We start from the raw sequence: 17,386 nt of genomic DNA on the forward strand, positions 1-17,386 counted from the left end.
GGCTAGGTTGGATGGGGCTTTGAGTAACCTGGTCTAGTGGAAGGTGTCCCTGCCCACAGCAGGGGGAGTTGGAACTGGGTGATCTTTAAGATCCCTTCCAACCAAAATCACTCTATGCTCGTGATGGTGTCATTGTCTTGTTTACAACTGCAGCCCCTGCCAGTTCGAAAGCCCAGAATGCTGTAGGAGAAATTCCTGTATAGGAAAATGTGGGGTACAAACTATTAGTGCTCATACCAGTCAAAATGCAAACCAAAGGTGTCTCCATTTGCTTAGGGTTACAGGATTCTCCTCCTGGAGGGGTGGGAAGCAGGGGGCTAAAGCTAGTGGCAACTCAGATGTGCTGTCTGATCCTCCTGACAAGGGGTAACAGCTCAGCTTTCAGAGCTGCACCCAGCAATACCACAGTGCTGGACCTCATCTGATGCTTTACCAACTTTTTCCTCTGCCAGTTGGAGTTTCAGCAGGCATTTGTGACACTCCCACCAGTGCTGTCAGTACAGAAACTAAAAGAATACAACTCTAAAGCATAAATTGATTGCTGAGTTGCACCAAGTTTGATTCCTCGGGAAGGATTTGTTTTCTAGGGCCTTTTCTGGCCAGGGGTGGATAGTAAGGGAATTTTCTTGGAAAGGCATCCAGTGTCCTTTCTCTATAACTGGATGCAAAAGTCTCAAAAGAAGGTAGTATGACAGAAGGTAAATGAATAGTTCTGGGAGTAGCTGTGCAAAGATGAGAAAGATGTCACTGAAAACAAAACCACACAGTTCCAGTAGATCAGTTCCCCTTCCTTCTCCCCTCAATTTCCATTATTAATACATATTCTTTTGGGTAATAAATGCTGGTGTGGGTTGGTGGAGTTTGAGCTCATTCTATTTTTTTGTTATGGGATTGGTTTGCCTACCCAGATATTAGAGACTGTGCTTTCATGGGGACAGTGTCCTCCTCCACATACTCACCACCCTGCTTGGCGTGCCAGCAGAGTTAGGCTTAGATTAATTCCCACTCAAACAAGTCTCATCAACTGCTTTGCATCCCATTATAGATGCTCAAAGAAACTGCTTCCAATATTTGGGAGAAGGCCAGTCAAGCTTTCACAGTCCAAAACATGTCTGTCAGCTCACTTCTTATCAGTCTTATGGGTACCAGTTACTCCTCAAAATCCATGAGGAAGAGTGTATGCTCCCATGGTGGGGTTTAACCTCTACCCTTGAAGGCACATATATCTACAGTCTGTGGGGGGAAAAAACAAATACAATACTGAAGGATTAGGTGGGCTTATTCACCATCATGCTTGTTTCACGTAAATGCACTGCCTCATGATTATTTCACTGTTATTGATTTCTATCTTCTGCTGGCACAAAGCAAGAGAGACTTGGAGAGTTTGTGCACTCTGGGAATTCCTGAATATCTCACCTGCTCCTGAATGAATAGAATAGACATGAAAAAGATGTTATTCCTTCACTTGCAGGACCAGGTCTTTAAATATTTCACTGTCTCTTCAAATGAAATGCTCATTGAAGTTAAAGGGAATTTGCCCCAGGAAAAGTTAAAATTAACTTAGACCCAATAAGGACCATAAGGTTGGGTAAATGGAAATTATGGTCAGGAAAGATTGATAGATTGCCATGTCCAGCTCTTTAGCCAAAGCAAATTCATTGCCTCTAATAATTCTAAATAGCTTCTTTGCTTGGGCTAATTTAAAATGTCGAGTGATGCAATATACACATTTCCATTTTACTTTAATTTCCACAGTAAATAAACTAAATCAGGTTTGTGCATCAGTAGATTGCATTTTAAAGCATTTGTCCACTAGTGAAGTGTGTTGGTTTTACACATCAATAATAAATTAAAAATGATTATGAACCCAAGGGCTCAATTAAACACATAGTGCTTTGGGGAAGAAGATAAACTTGTATATGGAGCTAGTAATTTGAAAATGTTTTTAAATATCATATATATTTAATAGTTACAGGCATATTTGCAGGAAATACACTGCAGAATCCTATTTGAACTGGACGCACTCTGCAGTTCATTACTTCTTGTACGTTAGTAATTACATTTCTTTTATGAACAGTAATTTATCTATTTTTGCATCACAGTCTTAATTGTTTGGATATCTAACTGAAATCTCAGTGGCAGCTATACCCAATTAAGTTTCACTGGGTACCAGAAACATAAGTAAATGATTATATTGAGTTCTCTGTATCTATGAGAGATTGTTATATGCATTTAATAATTAAATTTACTTTATTGGCAGTATTTTAATTGTTCTATAGCATAGATGACTGTAAATTTCACTTCTATGTTTACATGGCTCTATTTCGATACTGGGAAAGCAGTCTGAAAGATGGTGAGTTCTAAGGTTTGAGGAACAGGAGGAATGTCTTGTCCCATAAATACCAGTTAAAATTTAGCCCTGAGTTGTACAGACAATAAGTTACAGTGTAAGGGTCGCTCAGTGAATTGATGTGTTTCAGTTAAAGCATTGTTAGGACAAGTGTGCCTAGTACACTATCCCTATTTCTACCAATTGAGAGACAACTGGTGTTCCACAACACTTAGCAACACCCTGCAATGGCATTACTTACACTCATCTTGCCACTTGCAATTACAGTGTAAACAGAGAACTACACATCATCTGGTGTGTGGGTGACAAGTGGCTGTTTGTCTAATGAGGCGATCAGAATTTGTTCCAGGAAGTCTTTTTTTCTAAGCTGCCAGTTCTTTTTCTCAAATTTCTCTAGGAGCTGTTGGATTTAAGAATTGTTTAAAGCTGTCATAAACTTTGGGGGTGGGGAGAAAATCTCCTTTTCAAGTAACTTCTTGGAAAGACGCTCTTCAAATTTACCACTACTGACTGTACAAAACGTTTTGCTTGGATGTAAACTTTTTGGCTGCCTCTGATATGGAGTTGTCACTGAGTTTCACTGGCATGTGCTTGACAGCTAACCAATCAGTTCTATAAATGTTCAAAAATGGTGAGTTTTCTCATGTTTCTACACAATCCCTATTAAAATATAAAGAGTAGATGCTTCTCTTTTGGATTTCATGTATGCATAGAAATTTCTTTACGATAATAAGAGAAGCACCTAGGAACTGTTCAGGTAAAATCATACAATTGCTTGGGTTGGAAGGGACCCTTAAAGATAATCTAGTCCAACCCCTCTGCAAAGAAAAGGGACAACTTCAACTAGACCATGATATAAGAATAAATAATTCTGTGTAGCTTCAGTGCATTGGAATGTATTGTGAATGGCTTGTGCATATTTGTGAGATGCAAAAGATGGTGATATTAACTGGTAGAAGAGAGGAGCTGGAAAGTTAGCAAGATATGAAATTAGTATCAATAATAATATACAGCTAGTGGAATAAAATCAGAATTTATAGACCAAGAACTCCCTTATAAATCTGCTTCCTTCCTTCATTTTCAGTCCCATCTTGATATTCTGGAACAAAATAGGAACCCTAAGAAGGTTTACTGGAGGCAGCAGACACTCTGCCAGACACTGGGAGGAAATCCATGCCCATTGCTCACAATCACTGCTATGCCAGAATCTAAAAAAAGAAACGACCTGGAGCAATTCTGTAAGTAGCCAAATGAAGCATTAAAAAAGATGCTGGTGAGTTGTGCTCATGTCAGCAGTGACAATGACAACCTGTTTTGTGAAAATGCTGATTTTTCTTGTCTTTCTCATTTTGGAAAAAGAAACCTAAATATGGGGAATAGCCGATTACAATGCGTTTAAAAAATTACAGGCTTGAATGGAGAAAGGAGGAGAACTGACGTCATTTTGCTCCTCAAATTTCTCTTTAATTATTTGAAACAATTGCAAAGTTAAATATCAAATATTACCTACCACAAAGAAAATGTGTTCAAGTAACTAATTCAACAAGAATTTTTTTTTTTATGTTATGTTCCATATTGAAATGATTTATGTATTTTGAATTCTAAAACTTGCAAAAAAAAAAAAAAAAAAAGAGTACAAGATAACTTGTTCCTAGCTGGAGCAGCACTTGAAGTGTTCTGGTGAAATTCCAGCTCCTGCAGTGTGCCCAGTAGATCCATCTGGACACAATATAGCTCTCTGCATTCTATCTGAGACCTAACTGATGATGTACTATCTAATGGTAAATATTATAATTGCCGTTTTATATCTAGAGATGGTTATTTTTCATTGTGAAAGCCAAAGATTTAGACCTTCGGTGGCGTTGATTAACAAGATTAAGTAATGCAAGTTTCTGTATCCCAACAGCAAGTGATAAGAAGATTTACATTAGCACCACATTGGGCTAGGTTCAGTTTTAGAGCCTAAATGACTAACTACTTATATCTAGGTTGAACTTTTTTCTGGAGTAAGGAACAAGGCACACACTGATTTTTTTATTTATTTTTTTAATCTCTACTCTTCACATGTAACATGGGTTGAGAACTTTTGAGGAAGTGTGTGTGAGTATTTAAATTGTCTTAAGACATTTTTGGATGTTAAGTGAATAGATCTGATTACCTCACTTAAATACTAGTCTAGCAGTATCCAAAGGGATTCAGTGATATGGTAAAATTTCTCATTGCAGAATTCTCATTTCAGGGTTATGTGGAGCTATTTGAGTGGACTCCTCATAATGTCCATTCTACATGCATAAACTAAAAGAAAGCTCAAATATTGGAGCTGGTGATAATTATTGCTATCTTTTTTGGTTCAGGTTTAGTTCAGTCACTGTGGTTACGCTGCCATTACAGTGTAATCATCTGGAGCTCATACCTTTTTATTATAATAATTTTATTACAAATCGAGCTTTTACCCTGAATTAGCAAATTGATGATCATGAACATGCTTTTCGAGGTTGAAATATTAACAAAAAATAGCCAAGTGCAGGCTACATGGGAATTCGTAACATGAATGCACACACTGAGCTTTAATTGTGGAAACTGGAGGCAGTGTCAAAGAGAAAACTGGATTTTTGGTGTTGCTATTATCAGTATTATTATATATCAGTATTATTTACACTGCAGTAGCAGGTCTTAAGGGGCCAACTGAAAGGAAATAAATTGGAATATTTTATTTGAGGATTGAAGCCATCTGGAAGAGACATGCAGGGAACACTTTTTTCTCCCCAAGTGAGGAGGCCTTTCCAATGCTGGTACAAAGGAAAAGCTAGGTCAATATTTGGATTTATCAAAGCAAGGACTTGGAGTGAGTCAGTCATATGATGAGTGAATGTCCTAAACATTGAACTTAAACTTCTTTGGCTTTGAGAGGGCTTTCTGAAAGGTGTGTTTCGTCATAGAAAAGCAAAAAAAGCAGTTTCAAGGAAGTATCATGATATAAATGTGACAATGTTAGGAGGCATTGCCATTTTCTGGAGCACTGTATTCTCAGGGTAAATTAGACTGCTTATTGTGGTGTTAAAAGAGAGTCTGGCAGGTTTTCAAAGGCCATTAACCTGTCTGTGAAGTCAAGGTTTGGCTCGTTTATTCAGCGCAGGTTTGCTGAAAGATTCATAAAGTGTCTAGGAATGGTTTGGACAGATACTACTTCCAAATGTTTCAGACTGTTGTAATATACTGCATCTGAGGTCAAATTGCAATTATGTGGCTCAAGTCCTCTTTATTTTCAAGAGAAATAAATATCCTGATTTGTGATATTTGTAGTCAAGGGGAGCTTGCATTTCTCACTGAAATGCCATGAAATGATGTGCCACTAAACCCTTCCTCTGAAGCCTTGCAATACAACAAGTTTAAAGACTTCCTAGATTTATCCATGAACCAGTGGAACTCAATCAAAACAGAACACGTAGCAAACCCAGTTGTCTAACTGAAAAAGAAATTGTTTGGGGGAAAGACATTGTCAAGGCAACACAGCTTGTCTCAAGTTTCCAAGACTATAAAAGTAAACACCAATACTCTTAAGTGATGAAAATATTTATTGTTTCATCAAGTGGAAGAACAGTAAGGCAGCACACCATGTTTTATGCTGTGGGGATGCCTCTAGGCAAATCAGAATAATCACGTATGTGCTTATTTTCTTTAAGTAACTTGGATAATTATGGCTTTTGGGGACACACTTAGCGTAATTTGTGCTGCTTTGTGGCTGTGATCAGCACTTACTTCGCAGTTTCCTCATCTTGTTTAACACACCCTTCTCTCAGTGAAGTGTTTTGGCTGGTGGAAGGACCTATTTGTCAATGTTTTCCACGCTAAAAACATAACTCAAAAGCAACAACTTAGCGCTAAATATGAAGGGACCAAAGGGTGGAAGATTTCTCTGTAACAACTCCCGTTGCTTTGTACAGTCTCCATGCGTGTGTATTTCAGCCTGAGAAGTGACGTGGAGCTCCAGGACTGGGCAACTGGGCACATGGGTAATAAATACAAATTGATAGCCCTTGTTCTTTCCTTCTGGTTCTGGCCAATTCAGAGTTTGCATGAGCTATAACCATTTTGATTTCCTATCAAATTTATTTCTCCTTTGTACATTTAACCTGCACCTTGAGAGTTTCTTTTCGACAATGCAGGTGGCACAGGTAAAACACAAATCTCACCAGGAGTTCGTAGCTCTTGCAAATGATTGTGCTTAAGTACTCTAAATCCTTCTCTAGTTAAAAACATGAGGAGTAGGAAAGGTTACGGATAAAGAGGCATTGGGTGGGTGAGAAGTACTGGGAAGGCAGCAGGATCAGCACAGTAGGAGTGCAGTGGGAAGGAGTTACTGTGGTACTGGAGGTGCTGATGGAGTGGGAGAGGCCTAGGGACAGTGAGGGCATGGCATCCTCTGTGTCAGCTGTGCTTTATTTCCCTTACTCACCTCTTTCAGATTGCTTTTGATTAATGTGGCCCTAGGATGGTTAAATTTGTCTGAGTTAAATTTATTAACGTGCACCTTGTTAATAGGAAGCACAAGCCATGCACGCTCGCAGGCACTGCACACACACCACGTGCTGAAGGGAAGAAAAATGGGCTGCTGCTTCCCTTCATTACACCTTGTTTGTGTGAGGCTTTGATATTCACTTTAGGCTCCTTTCTCCTTCTTCTCTTCCTATCTGCCCTTTACGTGATGGCAGTACACTGAATAATTTTTATTTAATGCTCAGTTCTGAAACTGATATGAAGAAAGAAAGAAGTGAGCTGGGAACTATTTGGCTTCCTGTGCTTTGACTCTCAGTCATGCAACCACTTAGTTACAAACTGGACAACCTCCATTCAAACTTGATTGATGTCTATGGGTACCTGGAGGCTGCAACAAAAGTCTGAGGCTGGTCAGTGGTCCCTGCTGGGCTCTGCAGCTCCATAGACTTGTACAAACAGAAACTGAGAATGTCTATTCTTTTGGGTTTTTGTGGTTGCTGTTTTATTTTAAATTTGCCCTTCCTGCCCTTGTGATAAAGCCCTGGGTTTCCCATTCTGACTCTGTGAGAGTGACTTTATTTCTGGCTCTGCTAGATCTAGCCTTAGACACTGCCTGAAGAGAGTTAAAGGGACTTTTGAAGGGAGAGAGATTCCCAACAACTTTAAGAGCATTATCAAATGAATGCAAAACCAGGGAGAATGATAAAGCTTCCAATCTTTGTGCTAACTGCTCTGTGAATTAGTAGGAGTTTGCAGAGCTCTGATTTTCTTGGATTTGCCACACACAGAGCCCAGTGAAGGCAGTGTTAGCAGCATGTATGTTTACTGAGTTGCAAACTCCTAATTCACAGTGTTATTTATGCATGCAAACGTGCAGTGTGTAACTCTACTAAACTCCCTGGCAGACAGCTGGGTAGACCCTGTGAGCCATAGGATACTGTTGTAAGAGACAGATCAAGTGGACAGAGTAACTCTTCAGTGAAGTGTAAGTAAAACATCTAAACAATGATGCACAGGCAACAATAAAATTGTCTTCTTGTTAAGAAAGTAAAGGATACTGATATGTTGTAAATGGTAACAGAGCAGAGGAATTAAAACCACCAAATGCAAAATGATTGGAGAGAGAAGGACAGCGTACACTCTACGTTGCCATGTGAGTGTTTTTCAGGAGGTGTTTTCTGGCAGTGCCCTGAGCTGGGGTGGATTTAGTCTCACCTTTAGTTAGAGAAAGGAAGAGGCAGGACACCTCTGAAGTGATGTAGAATAGCTGCCATTCTGTTTAGTGCTAATTCAGAGGAATAACTGAAACAGTCCCAAAGGAATTCCTTAGAGGAATGAAGATTTCAATGGGTGTAGGGTGGTGCAGCAGTGCACTGCTTCAGCTGATGACTCCCAACATTGCTGCATTCTCAGCTGAAGGACATGAGCATCATATATCACCATGGGGGTTAATCCTTTATCCACTGAGAACAGTGTCACTGCAGAGTGGGACAGGACAATGATTGTTAGTAACGTCATGAAGAAAGCAACTGCAAAGCTCTTTTCATGGCTTGTTGTACTGTTGTCATCCCCATTAATAATCCTGATTATTCAGTGTGACATGAGTATTCCCCAAGTCAACACACCTGATGATTGTCCTTTTAGCAGTGTGTAGCCTTACAGAGCTGAATTGTGGGGTTTAAAGTTAAACCAAAATGTCCTAGCTTATTAGCAGCAGGGGTGAGGGAAATGAAACAAAAATGACACAAGTAAATGGATTTACATCTGTAATAGCTGTCACTTTGAGATGTTCTTCTGTCATCACATGTCCTCTTTATGCATGGCTGGGGAAACCATTATGAATACTGTCAAAAAAGATAATGACATCTGCTTATCTTAAATGTAGTCTTTTGGGGAGTTGAGGCATATTTTTTGCCTGAGTCTAAGCATATTTCTAAATACGGAGAGAGTAATGTTTTTGGGATAGATATAGCAGGATGCTTCTGCCCTTTGAATCTGCAGATGCTCCTGGAACGAGAATGAGCGATAAAATGAGACTAATGCAGTCTCTTTGCTTGCTCTCATCTTAAGCCTATGGAATCAAAAAGACATAGTTGCTGGGAAAAAATATTCTAACATTTCTTAATTTGCTTGTATAAGCTATTTAGATGGTTGTTTTGCAGCTTTGGTATTTTCTTAGAAAGAAACAAGCCCTTTACCTTTAAATATAAATTGCAACAAAGAGTAATTCCTGAGCAAAGAACAGCAGAGGATGTGAATTACAGGGGCCACTTATGCAGGATACTGGAAAATAATGATCATGTGGAAAATGTACACAGTTTAATTAAGCACACTGATTAAATCAATATGACTCAAACAGCTTAGTGCTCCAATCAGCTTAATCTCATTAAATGTAATTCAGGCCTCGATAATTGATTAATAATGCATTATAGTTTATGAATTATTGACTCCTAGTTATTATAACTGTGCCTGCTCCCTGCATGGCAACTGGTGTTGCATGTTAATTATAAAAGGCTCAAGCTCTCTTCTCTTGAATAACTTTTTCAAATCTGGAGATGACATATCTCCTAGTGAAACAGGGATCAAATTAGATCAACACCTTATTGGAGTTAGTCCGCCCCAAAGGAAACTGCACACTTTAAAGGAAGCTCTCCTCTAATAATGTCGAAATAGGGAGGTAGAATGACCTGCTTTGATTGGTAATGATCTTTCCAGCAGGCAGAACTGCCTGTAGTGATTCGGCTGGAGTGATAACCCAGCATTGTGCTGGTTGGAAACAGTTCCCAGCAGCAAGCACATCTGTTGCTCTAGTGTTATTGCATGAGATACCTCCTCCAGCACACATGTTCACACTATAGCCAATGTTGCTGAACCCTGAGGGCACGTTTGCCTTCCAAATATGGAGCAAGCCAGTTCCCCTTATCTGTCTGTGTGCTGGCTGGTTTCTCTGGAGAGGTCTGATAGGCTTTTACAATGGTATTTCCACAGTGCAAATGTTACACAAGAAGAAAGAACCATTGCTACTACTGATGACAGTTTCAGGAGAGAAACTAAGAGCTGAAGAAAGCCTCTGCTCCTCAGATGGCCCCCCATTAGATGGCATTTCAACTGAATATGAACAGAGGATGTTATCTCAGACAGACTGTTTTTCTAGATACCTACATTAACGTGGTCCAAATTGCAATCTTATGAAGAAAGAGTCCACTAGCATTACACTCCCTTAACATATCCCATTTACAGAACTTGTTCTGCTTCTTCCTTTCATCACTTCAGTATCTCTTCTCCTTATTTCTGATTATAGTTAAAAGTGAACAGATTTTAGTGTGCATAGAAATTGAATGAGATGATTATAGAACGCTGGAGAAAAACACTTTTTTTCTTTATTCTTGCATCTGCCATAGTGAGGTTTGAATCTCTGTATTCTCTTGATTTGAAGATTTGCTCCTCATTTGCAGAGCTGCCAGACAGAGGTGCTGGTTCCTCTCTCTCTGTACCAAACACTTTGTTTTTGGTGACAGGAAAAAAAAAAGTCAGCTGTTGTGAAAACTGTGATCCTGTTTTAATGCAGCAGTGAAGAAAGGCTGAATAAAATTATCATGCGTTCTACAGTGCTAAATAATTACAGAATGGAGAATACATTTTTTTTTCCACTTGAATAGATAATTTATCAAGCATCTGAAGCCAAAGCAACGATCTCCAGGTATGCAACACTGATGGTGTGTACTCAAAATTTTTCAAGATTGTCTTTCAATTTCAAACACCTCTTCTACTTTTTCTTTCTGATATCCCAGTCACAACACTGTGGCAGCCCGTTGCAAAAAGAGCAGACAGATTTCTGCAAAACTATGCTCCTGTTTGAGTATTCAGCCTACTGCCATAAAGGTGGAAGCTGATTGAATAGAACATGAAATTTGTGAGGCAGACACAGGGTTGTCTGCAGACTGAGGCCAGGATTTTTCATGATGTATCAACTGCTCTTTAAACCCCAGCGTTTGGTGGAACTGACTCTGCCAGCACAGCTTTGACACTGTGGTCAGCCTTCTGTGAGCTTGGCAAAATGCATATTAATGTATTGAATCCCAGTAGTCAGGGCAGCAAGGAATGGAAGGAAAACACTGAACAAGGATACTAAAAATGGGCCCTGAAGCATAGACAACCACAGTGGCTTTTTGCAAAAAGAGAAAGTAAATATTAGGGTAATCTCTCATTCTGTCCCACCCTTTGCCTTTTTCAGCATGATGACAGAACAATCTCACATGACATAACTTGTAGTGTTCTTCATCTAGCTGTAATTTTCTATTTTTTTTTTTAATAAACTTGCTCCTAAAATTTGGAGATTTGTTTTAAGCCCTCCTCTTCTTGGGGGGCAGTGCTACAGAATTTTCTGCCCTTTCTTCAAGATTTGTTCTGCTACCTTACCTTCTTTTAATTATGTCTTATTTGTCTCTCAAGAGACTTTTAACCTTTGCATGTCCTTTCCAGAGAAGAAATTATCTGATTACCAGCAGCATCTTCTGGAACAAAAGTTAGCAATATCTTCTTGGTTGGTATGGACTTGGGCTAGAACATCAGGAGTTGGACTTCATGATCCTTGTGGGTCCCTTCCAACTCAAGATATCCTATGATTCTCTCAGTAGTGCTTGGCACTGGCTATGCTCCAGACTTTCAGAACATAAGAGCCTTTTCTGATACACTAATGAATTAAACATCGTGAAAATCTAAATTAGCATATCTTTGTCATAATTATTTTAATTCATTATTGGTTTGTCAAGTGCCTCAGAAGTGTCTTCTCACAGGAGCTTGGTACTACTTGTATTTTTGCTATAAGGCATTGAAAATTATCAATGAAACTGAAAATGGTTTGGTTGTACGTATTACTTATTATTGCTTTGGAAATTTATAGTCAGCTGCTTGGAACATGCCTGTCCTACAACACCCCAGTGCCTGTCCTCCTTGCAGTGGAGCTACAAGCTTCCGTAGGAGTGATAGGTTGCCCAAATTCCTTCCTTAGCAGAAGTGGGGGGAACAAATGCATCTTCTCTCCCTCAGGTGAAAACAATCTGTGAGAAACCTGCAGGTTTTGTGCTTCCAATGGCCAATCTCTTTCCAGTAAAAGTATGGAAATACACCCCAGCAGAGCCCCCAGGCAGCTTTTACTCCCTCAAATGGTGAACAAGCATTGAACTGCTACTAGATTTCTATTATCAACTTCAAACTATGGCATAGAAAAAAAACCCTGTATTTCAGTGAGCTGCACATTTTCTGTGCCTGGCCATAAATTCCAGTCACACACAGTCCTGTGGGGCATATGCTAAAAGGTCACTGTGGTACTATATAAATTAGCCAGAGAAGCATTTGAATTAAGTTAAATCTATTCTCAATGTGATGGAGATGGGTTGTGTTAGGGAGGACATAATTTTAGGGTCAGATTGTCTCTGGAGATTAAATATTGTTAGGAACAATGTCTTTACTACGGGATGTAGAGTCAATGCTTGTGCCTCAAGGTAAACACAGGCCAGGAAGGGGTTCCTTCAGCTGGTCACAATATTGCCCAATTGGTCATGTCTGATACTGCACAGGTGGTTGTTTTTCACAAATCATGAGATCTGGAGCACCTGCTGATGTATAAAGTGGGTTGGCTAGAAGGTAGTTAGGTTTGCCCCTTGACACCTGCATTAAGCCAGTTGCTTCTGGGCAGCAGAGCTGAAAGTGTGGCAGTCTGTGCATCGCTCTTGCATTTTGAATACAAGGTCAATAAGAAGTTCCTCAGGTTAAAATCTTCTATAAGGTAAGAAATTGGAGTTTTGTAGCAGTAGAAGTGTTGCTTAAATGTGATTTATTTTTTTATTTTCATATCTTCTCTGCCCTCTCTGCTCTTGTTAAGGTGATTAAGGAGTATTACTCTGAGAAGAGGGGATGAGCTGCTGGCCTGTCCCAGTGACCAGTTCTCCTTTCTGTTTGGTTGTACCTCCTTATTGATAACTATTACTCAAGCTGTGATCAGAGGGTTGGGGGCAGGACAGCTGGCAGGTTGGCGTGGTGAAAGAGTAATCTGTAGCTGGAAAGCCCAGGGTGTGTAGCACATGTACCAGCTGCTGTCAGACCCAAACACTCGCTCTCACCATCAGAGAGAGCAGTTTTTGTCTCTGGTTCAATATTTTTTCCTTTCTGTTCCAGAAAGGCTGTACTGGTACACAGATTGAGCTTGATATACATTGCTTTCTGGTGCCTGATGATCTCATGGGAACAAACTATTTTGAATAGGAAGACTGGGAAGAGTGGGGAAAAAAGCGGGGTCTGCCACTCTTCTAGCAAACCATTGCCTTTAGTTTGGAACTCATCTTAGGGACAGTTTGTTGAGTCTTGCACAGATTGTGTTAAAGAATTGCTAGGCTGTGACAGAACCCAGCGTGTGTCCTCCTAACAGGGAACTCTGCTACTCTGAGGTGTTTTTTTTATGATCCTGTGACTCTTGAATTTTTCAGTCTAACAATAGGCTTTTGCTTGCACAGGCAAACCCTTCCTCAACACACAGAACTAACAGACTGTTGGGAAACAGTGTGGGTGGCATTATAACTTTCATGTTGTTTTCACCTTTATCCTTCTAAATTGGGAAGTTTCTTGATGCTTTTAAATCTTGGCTGACTGGTTTGGAGAGACTGTCTAATGTGTCTGACTTCAAAATAGAAAAGTCATTCAACTGATACCTCAAGGCTTTGAAAACTTTCTGGAAAACAACAATCCAATTTCTGGATTTAATGTTCCAAACTATGCATTTTTGTCTGATAAAGGCTGACCTAGCTAGTCATGTATTACAAATGCTTGGAGCTGTTTGGATTGTATGGAACAGCTTTACTGCATGTTTGCCAGAGCTGCAAGCAGATAGTTTGTTCAGCTACTCTGCCCATATTCATGCAAGGGGCTCTACAATCATGTGAAATGTAGCAAACACTATTTCTATGTGCTGATCCTAATCAAATGCTATTTCTATGTGCTAATCCTAATATTAATCTATCCAGGAGTATTACTGAGAAAGCATATTTGCAATACGCTGTGGGCATTTGTTTTTCTTCTGGTCTTGTATCTGTAATTTTGAACACCTGCTATTTCTAATTTCCACCTGTAAGTTGATTTTGCTGGGAGGGCCTATGCAGATTTCTGCCTGACCTGTTTAACCGACTTTAATTTCTCTAATTGGAGAACAAGATCCATTCCTGTGTGACTGACGTAGCCAGTCTTATACCAGTAAAGTAAGTGCAGCAATACACTGAAACCAGTAGTTGGTAGATACCACAGGCTTGATACCTCCTGTTTCCTACAACCAACAGATTCTAGAAACAAGTATTTGCAATTAATGGGGTGCAATTATACAGAAATACCAAAATGAAATGGGACTAAAAATACCCCATAATGATTTTTAGAAGGCCATCCTGTTAATGAGAGGATTTGTCCGTCTCTACATCAAAGAGAAACTTGTTAGCTCTCTGAGCTTGCCCACCTGTTTCTAATGCAGAAATAGAAATTGCTGAAAAACAAGCAGAGGCAGCTGCTATGCTCAGACTGCAAATGTGCTGATAAGATCAACGAGTTGACGAGTGACATGGTAGATACTGCAAAGTGCACTAGTGTTCCCAGAGAGCTAAACTTGGACTTCTGTATCATTTCAGGGCATTTATTATGTGGCTGTAACACTTAGAAAATGACATCCATCAAATCACCAGTGCATTCAAAATTTAATTTGCTCTATCAATTGCAATTGTGCTGCTTAGCTGGGGGGAAGGGGGAAGTAATCTTCCTTGCCACTTTGCAATTTTTTTATAAGCTTTTACTTGTCTTTCGTTGTTGAATTTGCTTAATAAACTGTCTTGAAGATTTTTGTGGCTTAGCCTGGATGCTGCTTCTCTGTCTTTGAAATAATGAGATTAAATAAAATACGTTGAAATTTTTATTAAAACATGATAGGGGCAGAGGTGGTAAGTATGAGTAAATAAAGAAGTCAGAATGGGGTTGGAAGTATGGCTTTGCCCATAGACAAGGAAGGACTTGTGGATAACTTAGGGAAAATATTAAAAGACATTATGGAGTTTTCTTTGGAGTCTCCCAAATGTTATAGAATTTTATTTTATTTGTTTTATTTTTCAAGCAAACCAGAGAGACCACCTTCAACATCCTGTTTTATTTCCTCATTTTTCCCTTACTACTTTCATATAATCTCTCACTTTTTCCCCAAGTCTGCAAACATGACATAATAGTGATGGATAAAAGAATATCATAGCACTCTGCAAATGTGTGTGTATTGATAATTTTGGGAAGGATGAGTAGGTTTCAGAATGAAAATGGCAGCTGATCTTGGTATAGGACAAATAACATAACTGAGAGAGGGTTCTACTGATTATGTTTAAGTGTACGTTTCAATTCATTTTCATGGCTAATGAAAAGAGGAGGAAGTGATTTGAAGTAATGGATTATGTAGAAATTCACTTCTACATAAGTGAATGAACATGGGTGAACATGGATGGCACAGAATTCTTTTTGACTGGGGCTTGGGAGACAGATGTGGAGCTTTCAACACTGATTTTTATTTTATCCTTGGGCAACTTACTTGATTTTTCTGTAAATCCCTGCTTTCATAACTTGGAACACACTTGAAACATGTAATTTTCAGTCTAATAAGTGTTTCAAGAGAAGATGAGTGAGATGGAGTTTATTATCACTGGCATCAGGATGACTTTGACAGGTCTCCCAGAGGATGTTTAGGTCCCATGGGGAGCACCCAACAGAAGGCTGTAACTAATGATTGAAGTAGAGATGAAGAAAATAGGTAGATGGATAAGAGGGCAGGAAATCCTTAAATTCCTTGCTGGTCAGGCTGTGCCTGCTGGAAACAGAAACGCAGGGAGACTTTTATTTTAACAATGAGGCTGTAGTGGATAACACAGCAAAAACTATCTGTCACTTGATTTTTCTTTTTCTTTGTGCTTGCTGTGCTGGGGAAATCTGAAAAAATATGAAGTTTTTTGGTTTTTTTTTTGGTACTCCCTACTCCTGTAGTCATAAGAAAAAGGTGCCACCAGAGCAGAGGTCCTTCTTTCCCCATACTGACCAGCAGTGGACAGGGTAGGCTCCAAAAAGATTAGTGTCTTGCTTGCTTTGTCATTTCATAGTGTTGCAGGTCACCCTCAAACGGCTTGGGAATTTGTATTGCTGTGGAGTAGGAAAGTGCACTTAGCAGAGCAGGCCATTCTTAGACATTGTAAATCCTGGCCTCTGGCAGCCCAAGCTGTTTAGCTGTGTTTTATGAATCAGGTCATATCATGTCTGTCACAGCTTCCAGATGCCAAACTCTTTCTGTGACAGTTTTGTCAAGCATTTTTGAAAGGGCACAAAAACAATGGCTTGAGGGTCACCATGAGGCACAACTTGACACATGGGAATTGTTCTTCACAAAGAGCTACTGGCCAGAGGGCAAAAGAATGAGCAAGAGACAGATGAAGGACTCACGGAGTTTCAGAGGCTGTGGTGCCCCCACTATCCCTATTTTCCCCATTTTTAGCCCTTACTAACCATGACTGAGCAATAAACATGTAGTGAGGTGCTTATAGTCTCTGAGCTGGCATAGGTGATGGCTTTGCAAGCTATGCAGAAGGTCTGTAGATACACTTGAAATAACACTACTGCTCATAAATGATGGCTTGCCCCTTAATTTCATATCCTAGATCATACCCTTTTAATCAGAATACTCCCAGGAACCACCATCCAGCTTGTCAGAAGTCTCTCCCACCACTTGGACCATCACTTGCCATGCAGACAACATGACCTTGTTTGTCAGCCTATCAAGACGTAACATGAAATTAGGCTCAGCCCAGGCAAAATAATTACTGGTTGCACAAAGGGTAGTGCTCCCCATGAGGCCATATAACCTGCCTCAAATGTAATTTAATAGACTGAAATCAAATAAAATATATCAAATTAAAGCATGCAGCTAATGCATGCAAACTCTAAAATGAATTTGGATTATAAACAGGCAGTGAGACTGAATAGCTGGTTTCTTCATCCATGAGGGAAGTACACTAAATAATACAGGGGGAAAAAAAAGGGATTCAAGGAGATCTTTTGATTTTGAGGGTTGATGGGGATGTTAGATGTCAGGTGAAGGTTATTTTTGATCTAAGGTGTTTTTCATTAACTGTATATTCTTGTAGTTAGAAAACATCAGTTAGAAGTCTCTTTATATTTTGAAAACAAGGTATTAGCACAAGAAGCTTTGTTAGATACAGCAGGAAGATAAATCATCTTTGCAGTGCTAGCCATTAGCCTGTCATGACCATGATTTACAGGGATTTTCTTTTATATAAGTAAGTGTTTCTTTTAAAAGCACTGAGTTTACAGAGCAGGAGATGAAGCGGCAGGAGATGAATTCTCTGGAATATAATGGTTTCAATATGAGTGTTTCTTATGGCAAGTAAGAAAGGAGCTCATGCTGTGGATTATACAGGCTGTATAGAGTGGCTGAGCTTCAACAGAGGGATTCTGTGGAAG

General features: G+C 39.5%; 1 protein-coding gene across 1 annotated transcript in view; it reads left to right on the forward strand.

The window, feature by feature from the left end:
* Window positions 1–17,386, forward strand: part of AGBL1 (ATP/GTP binding protein like 1) — a 267,905-nt gene that overhangs the window by 77,517 nt on the left and 173,002 nt on the right. The window contains exon 17 of the mRNA XM_029958844.1: window positions 3,435–3,588. Within this exon, the coding sequence (XP_029814704.1) occupies window positions 3,435–3,588 (154 nt within the window). The remainder of the gene's footprint in view (window positions 1–3,434; window positions 3,589–17,386) is intronic.

The sequence above is a fragment of the Manacus vitellinus genome, unplaced genomic scaffold (assembly GCF_001715985.3).
Source record: "Manacus vitellinus isolate BGI_N305 unplaced genomic scaffold, ASM171598v3 scaffold_16_pilon, whole genome shotgun sequence".
Taxonomy (NCBI): domain Eukaryota; kingdom Metazoa; phylum Chordata; class Aves; order Passeriformes; family Pipridae; genus Manacus; species Manacus vitellinus.